The 10267-nt window shown below is 51.3% G+C and overlaps 1 protein-coding gene across 2 annotated transcripts in view; it reads left to right on the top strand.

Moving 5' to 3' along the window:
• Positions 1-3736: 3736 nt before the first annotated feature.
• FLNB (filamin B) overlaps positions 3737-10267 on the top strand; it is a 138494-nt gene continuing 131963 nt past the window's right edge. For both annotated transcript variants that reach the window (XM_082848666.1, XM_082848665.1), the window contains exon 1: positions 3737-4164. In XM_082848666.1, coding sequence (XP_082704792.1) covers positions 3873-4164 — 292 coding nt within the window. In that variant the 5' untranslated portion in view covers positions 3737-3872. The remainder of the gene's footprint in view (positions 4165-10267) is intronic.

Genomic DNA, 10267 nt, shown 5'->3' with positions numbered 1-10267 from the left:
TGTGATGATTAAATGAGAATAACACTACTTAAGAAGCAGAAGCTTCTGTTATTATTATTACTATTACAACTATACTACCACTATTATTATTACACCTCTTTTTTTTTTTAATTTATTTGGTTGCATTTGGTCTTAGTTGTGGCAGGCAGACTCCTTAGTTGTGGCTCACCGGCTCCTTAGTTGTGGTATGCGAACTCCTTGTTACGTACGGTGTGCACGTGGGATCTAGCTCCCAGACCAGGGGTGGAAACTGGGAAGCTCCCTTTTACTTTTTAAAGGGTACTTAATAACTCTTTGGTATCCTTAGAACATTTAAAGTTACAGCGTGGCTTTCATCATACTTATGTTGGACAGTGCAGGCTCTGTTAGGTCTTAAAACCCTTGCATCTTGCAAGGGGACAGAGATGACAGTTGCCCTCCTTCAGCAAGTGAAAACAGCAAGTAAACCTCAGTATAAAACAAGCATTGGGACCACACAAGCTGTGAGGGTGAGGGGACTGGGGGATGGGCACGCTTTTTCCAAGTTGGAGGGGAGAGATGAGAGCACTCTTGACGGAGGGACTGCCTGAGCAAAGGCCTGGAAGTGGGATTGGAGGAACTTCTGCACGCTTGCCTGGGTAGAAGAGCTCCCTCCAATCCTACTCCCATGGGCTGACCTGGCAAATCGCACAACTTTGAGAAGCAGGCTCACAGTGCTCCAACCTTCCACCCGATGTTCATCTTCAGGTACAGGTAGACTCTTCCTTGTGGATGTCTGTGAATTTGCTGTTGTCTTGTCAGGTCCATCCTGACATGTAGGGGTTACTGCTCGACTTATGTTTTCTTTGTCAGTTCCTTCTGACTGGGATCTCGCCGGGCTGGAACAGATTGGTGTCAACATCTGTGGGTAACAGACATGGAGAGGAGCCTTGGCTTCTTACAGAGACAGACTGGAGTCTGGGAAAATGCAGCTAATTCTAGATTTTTCAGCGTCTGGTTGAGAAGTCTCTGTTAATTTTGCCCAGTTTTCAGTTACATTTATTGAGCGCTGATGGTATTCCAGGCACTCTGCTAAGAGTTTTGCTTGCATTATTTAATAACCCCAGGAGTTGATGTGTTGGCTCCATTTCCCGGATGAGAAAACACGCTTGCTGAGGTTATTTGTTCAAGGTCATCGAGCCAGGATAGCCAGAATTCACACCGAAAGCCTGAGCCTTTCGCTTCTCTACACTCTTCGATTCTGGATGGTTCTACCAAGAAGAGATCAAAGAAGCCTAGGAAAAAAATTTAGAAAACAGATTGGGTGTTTGAAGTGAAGGCCTTGTCAGCAAAACTGTGGAATGCATTGGCTAAAACGTTCCCTGCAGAAATGCCTGCCCTGAGTTGTTCAGCCCTCATCTTTTATCACATATTGATAAAGAGCCATTTGAAGACCTTGTCTGCTTCCTCTCCTTGTCACCAAAGCCACTGACCACCCTCCTCCACCAAGGTTGCTGAATCCCCTTCACTCCCCATAAACTGCTTCCTAGGGAACTCTTAAGTGTCTTGATTGACCGGAGAGAATCACCAGCTTCATCCTAAGACAGGGATGTCTCAGCTCAGAGTGAAGTGGACTGGATATTTAGATGCAGAACTTATTTAGTTATGTGTGTCAAGACCTGGTGAAAACAGAAATATCTCATAAGAAAGGAGAACCTTAGTACATTATCAGCTGCTGAGTTAGCTGAGTTGATCACATTAGCTCCAGTCTCACCTAGCAGGGAGGAGGTCCCCTTCGGAGTGAGACGCTGGCTGATAAGTTTTGATGGATGCCTTTGGATGGAGGAAAGTATGAGGAACCTGAAGCCTTGGGCATGGGGTAAGTAAGATTACCTAAACTGCCTCTAGTGAATCTGTTGCTCAGATTGTGTGGACAAAGGCAAGGCCCAGGCTGGGAACACCATGGGGTCTTTGAGGCATAGTACAGACTTTGGCGTTAAACCCAGGTACAAGTCCAGCTTTGTCTAGTGCTTATCAGCTGACCTCCAGCACGTGTCTTCACTTAACCACTAAGGAGGGGAATGAGACTTCAGATACTTACTGATCCCAACAATGGGCCAGGGCCGGGCAATACTGTCTTTCCCCCAAGGTGGTTTTGAGCATTTCCAGTGCGGCAATCTGTCTGAAGAAAGCACTTCACCTTGTATACAAATGACCTGTTACAGAATGTCACCACAAATCTGCTGACTTCTAGGGCTGGAAGCCCTTGATATGTATTCATCCTGCCCAACCCCTCTTCCCAGCTGGGTCCTTAAAAGAATTAGAGGGGGCTTCCCTGGTGGCATGGTGGTTGGGGGTCCACCTGCTGATGCAAGGGACGCGGGTTCGTGCCCCGGTCCGGGAGGATCCCACATGCCGCGGAGCGGCTGGGCCCGTGAGCCGTGGCCGCTGGGCCTGCGCATCTGGAGCCTGTGCTCTGCAGCGGGGGAGGCCACAGCAGTGAGAGGCCCGCGTACTGCAAAAAAAAAAAAAAAAAAGAATTAGAGGAAGATGTGACTGTGGATAACCTGAGATGTCAGCATGAGAAAGACTCTGCCTGATGTTGCTGGTTTTGAAGTTGGAGGAATAGGCCTCAGACAAGGAATTTGGGAAGCTTCTAGAAGTTGGAAAAGGCAAAGAAATGGGTTCCCTCGAGCCTCCAGAAAGGAATGCATCCTGCCAGTTGCTTTGATTTTAGCTCAGTGAGACCTGTGAGGGACTCTAAACTACAGATAATAATGTATGTTTTTTTTGAAGTTTATTTATTTTTGGCTGCATTGGGTCTTCGTTGCTGCGCGCAGGCTTTCTCTGCGGGCCTCTTCCGTTGCAGAGCATGGGCTCTAGGTGCAAGGGATTCAGTAGGTGTGGCACACGGGCTTAGTTGCTCTGCAGCCTGTGGGATCCTTCCCGACCAGGACTCAAACCCGTGTCCCCTGCATTGGCAGGTGGATTCTTAACCACTGCGCCACCAGGGAAGTGCCAACAATGTGTGGTTTTTTCAAAGACAAAGTTTTGGTAATTTGTTACAGCAGCATTAGGAAACTAATATACACAGCAAATTGTTGTTCATTTCTATCAGTACCATTAAGCTGTCTGTGATAGTTGATTTATACTTTTCTCTCCTATTAGTCTATGAGCTCCTCAAGGTTAAGTTATAAATTTTTCTTATTTACCATTGGTTGGCAGGCGCTAAGAAGGCTGGCATAGAGTAGGCACTCAATAAATGCTATGAATGATATTATAATTCATATGAGTTTAGTTAAGATGAAATGTAAGTTGTCCATTTCCTTCACGGTGTCCCCAGCGCCTAACACAGAGGCTGGCACACAGCAGGAGCTCAATAAAGCCCTTATTAAACCTTACTGAACCTGTAGGTGGATGAAATACCCCTCCCCGCCAACCTCTCCCCCGTGAACCAGACGGCCGTCCCTGCCCATTCTGTCCAGGTTCCTACCTCTGCACGTCCCCTCACTCTGGGACCGGGTGACCCTCTCCTGGCGGGTCTCCCGCCTAGCTTCCTTTAGCGGAGGCTGTGAGCACAGAGCGCGGCGTCCCGGGACGCCTTGCAGTTCGCGGGACGCAGTGCCCTCTTTGAGCGGCAGGGGGAAAGCGTGGCCCGGGAACTCCCGCCAGAGGGTTGGGACGGGGCGGGGCTTCAGGGGCGGGTCGGCTCAATGCGCAGGCGCGGGGCCAGACGCCTCGCGCGGCCACGGGCAGGCGAGCGCAGAGCAGCCCCGGCCGCGGCTTCGGAAGCACCGAGTTCGAGCCCCGATCCCGCTCCCGCTCCGCTTCGGTTTTTCGCTTCCCCGGCCCCTGGGCCTCCCTACGCCCGTCCCCGGCAGCTCGCTGTGCATATTGCTCTCTCCGCCGCCAGGATGCCGGTGACTGAGAAGGACCTGGCGGAGGACGCGCCGTGGAAGAAGATCCAGCAGAACACGTTCACGCGTTGGTGCAACGAGCACCTCAAGTGCGTGAACAAACGCATAGGGAACCTGCAGACCGACCTGAGCGACGGGCTGCGGCTCATCGCGCTTCTGGAGGTGCTCAGCCAAAAGCACATGTACCGCAAGTACCACCAGCGGCCCACCTTCCGCCAGATGCAGCTCGAGAACGTGTCCGTGGCGCTCGAGTTCCTGGACCGTGAGAACATCAAGCTCGTGTCCATCGGTGAGTGCCCTGGCTGGGCCAGGCGCCGGCGATGTACACCTCGCGCCCCCGCGCGTGCGACTCCGCGGGGGCTGAAGCTCCCTGTCGCGCGACCCCACGGCGCCCGGCAGCCGCGGGCTGAGTGTGGGCTCCGAGTCCGGGGGACGTCGTCCCCGAGGGATGAGGACAAAGGGACCCTAGGCCCCCTCCTGGGAGCCATCCCCTGGGGTGCTGCTGTCGTGTGAGAGTTCCGCGCCGTGCGCCCCGGCAGTGCGTCTCTGGGGGGCGGTGGGTTGAAGGTTCGGGCTGGGGCCGCACGGGGAGAGGTGGGGCTGTGGCACTTCTCTGCACCTGGGGTGCCTCTGCGGGAGCTGGGGGACTGGAGACCTCTGGTCCGCCGTCCCTGGGGCTGGGGCCCTAGTCAGACGCTCCCAGGAGTGCTCGCCCAGCTGCGCCCAGGCCGCTGCGCTCGGCGGCCGCGGAATGGGCGTTGGCTCGGAGGCCAGGTAGGGAGGCCTGGGGAGGGACTGTTCTCTGAACTTGGGGCCCTCCCGCCAGGTGGAGATGGGGACCTCGCCGTCGCCGAAAGGGGTGGGGGCCCCGAGGTGGGAAGGGGAGCCTCGGGGGGGGTGTGTCTTCCTCACTCCTGCTCCCAGCTCAGCTCTGGCTCTGCGCCGCGGCTGCTCAGCCGCTGAAGGTATAATTTAGAGATGGTGGTGGTCACAGTAACTGCCGCCTAGTAGGGAGTCCCAGCTAGTGCGCAGCCTTCTAACAGGCTTCCAACAGCCGTATTTCGGTCCTTACACATGCTGTGAGCTGGGGCGTCGTTAGACCCATTTTACAGACAAGGAGGTCCAGAGGGTTAATGGGCTTGCCCAAGCTAGCGAGGGTCTAGCGGAGAATTGAAGGAAGTGGGTGACAATTAAAGGAGACTTTGCCTTCCTCTCCCCGCCCTCCCCACACCAAGATCTTCCTGAGAGGAGGGAGGGAGTTGGTGTCGGGTTCCTCTCCCCCTGGAACTGGGGAGGAAGAATGAGAGTGAGGTCCCACTATGACCTGGGCTGGTTGAGGGCTTCGGGAAAGGTCACAAGGCTGCTGAGGGTGGAGGCCGTGATGGGAGGGGCAGGGGGTGTGTAGTGTGCGAGTGTGTAGAGTGTGTGTGCAGAGCATGTAAGTGTGCAGAGAATGTGTGTGCACCTATGTTGTGTGTGTGTGTTCTGCTAGGTGAGCCTCTTGCCAGGGAGGAGCAAGGGCTGGGTCTCAGGTCTGTTCCTGAGGAAACCAGGTCTTAGAGTGACCCCCTGACAGGAAGAAAGGGCCATGGGTGTGGCTGCTGGGACTTTCTCCTGCCTAGGACGGGTTCCCTTTAGGCTGAGCCTCCTCCGTCCTCTCCCCCGTCCTCCCCCACACCTGTCCTGGCAGGTAGGGCTGCTTCCTGGGTCCAGGCAGCTGCCACGGCCCAGTCAGCCTCCCCATCGAGGGCAGCTTCTCTGCAGAGGGAAGCCCGGTGGCACGCTGTCTTATTTTGTGGGCCCATCTCGTGTAACGAGGGAAGGAGAACCTCAGATTTCTGTTGGAATTCTTTCCTTTGCAGAAACCAGCTTTCCCTCGGAGGAATCTCAAGGGCTGGCTGGGCTCAACTCGGATCTCTTCTTTGCTTTAAAACTGTATATTTATTTAATTAACTGAACAAAGAAACTTAAAGTAAAGCAGGAGTATCCAAACATGACATGAAATCTCTTTAAAAAGCAAAACAAAACAAACAAAACCCAAACCACAGCACCAGAAAACCCTGGACTGCCTAATTTAGCAACTGTTTATGGAGGCTGCAGCTGCCTCCAGCATGGCTTCCCATCAGTGCCCCGAAACTGGGGGTCTCATTCTAGACTTTTTCTGGTCCCTTACTTTTCCTTCTTGATCCTCATGCTTTTCATTCCTGAACCCAACCAGGCCCTAGCGTCTTCCACCGTCCTGACGTGCCAGGGTTCGCCTCCCCTTCCCTGGTTGTGGCCTATGGACCTCTTCCCACCATAATTTACATCATTTTATTTTATTTTTTCCTTTTAAATAATTTCTTGGATCATATTCTCCAGGGTGGCATTCATGGGTCAAAGGTTGTGACCACATTTATGACTCCCGTCATTGGCTGCCTAAGTGTTCTCCAGAAGGACCTTACAACAAACAGGTTTTCCAGCCTCTGGAGGCTGGAGGGAAACTTGCCAAGTGCCAGGACTCCTGAGCAGGTAATGCCTGAGGCCTCTTCCCTCTGCTCCTGAGGCTATGCTGGGTAAAGGCCCTTCAGACAAAATTCACATCCAGCGTGGACTTCAGTTCAAGCTTTCGCTGCCTACGCTGTGTTACCTTGTGCCGACAGTGACACACGCTCCAATTTGGGGGCACCCACTCGGTGTTAAACGTGTTCTGTTCATCACCCACCCCATTGATCACCACCTTGAATCCTTGAGTTCTGGTTTCCTTGTCTATATGATGATCTGCTTTTAGCAAGTCCCTGGGAGGGTTAAGGGCTTGCCCCAGTTCTGGCCAAGTGCTTAGAAAATGTTTGTTGTTATTACTGTGCTGGTTGTTAGTGTTAGTACGTCCATTTAAAGTTGGGGAAACGGGAGGGAAGTCACTTGTGGAGGTCACCCAGCTGGTAAACCAGGTCTGCCGAGTTGTTGAAATCGAGCCTTAACTGACCTACCTTTCAGTGTCAGAAATGAGTAAAATACAACCAGTTTCCCACCTCAGAAAGCTCATGTTAACACCAAGTTTTGCAAGTCTGGGGTGTTGGGGTTGTGGCTGGACATCCACACGTTGAGCGTCTGGCCTCCAACAAAGCAAGGCCTTAGGTGAGGGATGAGGTTGGTCCTCTGAACTGTGATGAGGGCCCGTGAGACGAGTGTCGTGTCGGGAGGTGCGCAGACTCAGGTTGCGTATTGCATCTTGTGTTGAGGTGAATTTGCTGGGGGAATGGCCGCCTTGTCTTCACTGGTTTTTTTGGTCTGGTTTTTTTGAGATTTCCTGCTACTCACAGGATAGCATTTCACTTCCATAATCTGGGAAGATATCTTTGAACTAATACAGGGTTTTGTATACTCTGGATAACTCCCAGCAGTATTTCATTGTGGGAATCATTAGAGTTGGGTTATAGGCGCCAGCTGTGTGACATGAGGTGGTCAAACGTCGCCAGAGCACTGTGGCTTTTCTGTCTACAACTCCCTGCAAGGCAGCCCTGGCTGTTCACGTTTGTGATTCCTTGTAAGGTGGGCCCATCCTAGGCTCCATCCTCAAGTTAAAGTTCCTTCTTATATCCTGGGCAGTTCATAGTGAGGCCTCAGCATATTTTAATTCTAGTTGTCTGCCAGGAGCTGGCAGGTTTATTTACTTGTTTTTCCAAAAGCCTTTCTGCAGCACAGCCAACTTGGAGAAGAAGGGGTCTCCCAGCCCAAGAATGACAATCAAGGCAGGCTAGAAGTTTTGGGTGGTGTGTTTTGGCTTGATCCTTTACGAAAAGGAATTCTTTCCTTTTTAAAGGATGTGGTCCGACCCTGATGTTTGCTTAAGGTACCTGTGCCAGGCCAGCACCGCAGAGCGGGCGGGGTGTATGTTCCCAAGACCTCGGGTCACTGGGTGGAGTTTCCAGGGTGGTGGGTCACCCAACCACTCACCCTGTTTTCCTTCCTTGTGTCCCACCCCAACCAAAATAATGCACAAATAATCCTAAATTCTGCTCTTTTCTGTAACTACTTAGCAAATGCCAGTGTGTCTTTCAGGCAATGTAGTTCATATCCAGAGAATGCTTAAAAGGTAGCAAAGTAGCATGCTTTGTCAGAATTAACAAGTTCTGGGCCATTTGGAACAAAGTAACACATTGGTGTGAGCTAATTAAGAGCTCTGATTCTTGGTTCAAATCCTACTTGCCTCGAAGTAGCTATTAAGAAACTTCTGTGCACTGGTCTCCTTATAACTTAAATGGGGATAATAACTACCTCCTTTAAAAGTTGTTATAAAAACTAAACAAGCTAATATTTTTTAAAGTGCTCTGAACAGTTCGTGGCACATAGTTGGTGCTGTGTGTTTGTTAAATAAGTAAGGTGCTGTCCAGTAATAGTCTCAAAAGTCACGCTGGAGGGTTTGCACGCTGAAAGGACATTTAAAATCGGCACCACACGGGGGAGACCAGCTTGGTTGGCTAATGTTGATTCCTGTTGCGGTAATAGGGTTATGGACTGCCCAGAGGCTGTCTCCTCTTTGGAAGGGGGTGACCCCTGGTTATGTTGTGGCTGCCTCCAGGGCCCATTCACACCAGCTTTGTTTCTGAGAGGTGGATGGGAGCTCGGAGCGGCTGGTTATTCCAGCCTCCCACCCGTTCAGGAATCTCTGGGCCAAATCATTTCCAGATGGCAGCTGGGCCTCTGCAGGCTCCTCCAGCACCGGTGGGGCCAGCATGCCAGTCAGCAGCTGCCTTCATTCTTGGAGAGTCTGTGCTGAAGGAGAGCTTTGATTTGGAGCCAAACTATGTCTCCTGGGCACTCCCCCTTCACCCTCCACCCGGGGAGGAGGGTCCTCGTTCTGTGCTGTGAGGCCGTGTCGTGGGTTAGTTAAGGATGGCTGCCTTGCTCCTTGGGCAGCGGATGCTCAGGTTCGGAACCTTTGGGCCCTGCTTGTAGTGGCTGCGTGGCCAGGGTACCTCGTCATCCTGCTTTCTCTATAAGCAGCCTTCGGGTCAGCACATACCCGAAGCTAGTATAGCCTGAAGCTAGACTGCCAGGATTCTAATCCCCACTCTGCCCCCTAACAGCTGTGCAACTCTGATCCAGTGCATTAACCTTTCTGACCCTCAGTTTCCCCATCTGTAAAATGGAGGAGAATAATAGTTCCTATCTTAGCGTTGCTGAGAGCATTATATTTGATTTGTTTAAGTTACAGCGTAATGCTGGTGTTGTCATTATTAGTATAATGGACTCTGTCTTCCATCTGTCCTCTGGCCAGTCCTGCCACTGTCTGTATGGTGTGTTAGCTATTCCCTTCCCCCAGCTTGGAACCTCTAATGAAGGTGACCCCCAAGATCCTTTTTTTCTTTCTTTCCTCATTCAACAAGAATATGAAAGATAAACTCTGAGCCAGGCTCAGTGCTAGGGCCACAGGAATAATGCGAGTCATGTCCCCGGCTTGCCTTACACACTGCTGAACACAGAGGAGAGACAAGTCACCAGGGAGTGTCCTTCTCAAACCTTCAGGCACACATGAATCATCTGGGAACTTTAAAATGTTGGTCTGGTAAAAATGTCGGTCTGATTCACTAGATTAGGGGGAGTGAAGCCTGGATTCTGCTCTTCCAGGGAGCTCCTAGTTGCTGTTTGTGGACCACCCTGTGAGTAGCAAGGATTGAGATGACAAGCCCTCTGGGGAGGAAGAGCACCTTCCCTCAGGCTGAACTGGGCTGTCTGGAGGGCTTCCTGGAGGAAGGGGCTGTTAAGCTGAGACTTAAAGCTTTACTAGAATAAGGCAGATGAGCAGACAGTTAGTCAGGCGAGCACAGGAGTAGAAGAGTGTGTCAGGTGGAGGTTGGAGGGGTGGTGGAGAGGTAGGCAGGGGCTGGCTCACAAAGGGCCTTTTGCGGCTGGAGGCTGCCAATCAAGCATCTTCCTTGAGGGGGCTTGGGGGTAAGGTAGGTGAACCCAGCTGAAATGGATCATCTAATCTGGGGATCTCTCCACTGTTGCTCAAGTCATTCCTGCCAAGAAAAAAAATCGAGCCCTGTCCTCATATATGTACGTTTATAAGCTGTATACTTATGCCACCCGTCAGTCTGTATATTAAATGTTACTGCAGTAGAGCTTAGTTTCTTTTTAGATAACAAGTCCAAACAGAAGTTCTTGCTGTGCTCCGAGGGATTATCTTGTGCACCCTTGGGGTACATATATACTATGTGGAGGCCCTATGAAGGCCTGCATGTCTACATTTTCTTTTTCTTTTTTTCCACATTGTTATTATTCTGCATTTAGGTTTCATCTTTAATTGTACTCTGTTAAAGAGGTAGATCTAAAATTATAACCCCTTCCCCCAACAAGTTGAACCAAATGAATAAATCCAATGGAATGAGCCATTTCCATCTAAATGC

The sequence above is a fragment of the Leucopleurus acutus genome (assembly GCF_964270905.1).
Source record: "Leucopleurus acutus genome assembly, chromosome: 10".
In the NCBI taxonomy this organism is placed as follows: domain Eukaryota; kingdom Metazoa; phylum Chordata; class Mammalia; order Artiodactyla; family Delphinidae; genus Leucopleurus; species Leucopleurus acutus.
Note: the sequence above shows the minus strand (reverse complement) of the source record. Positions and strands in the feature narration are given on the sequence as shown.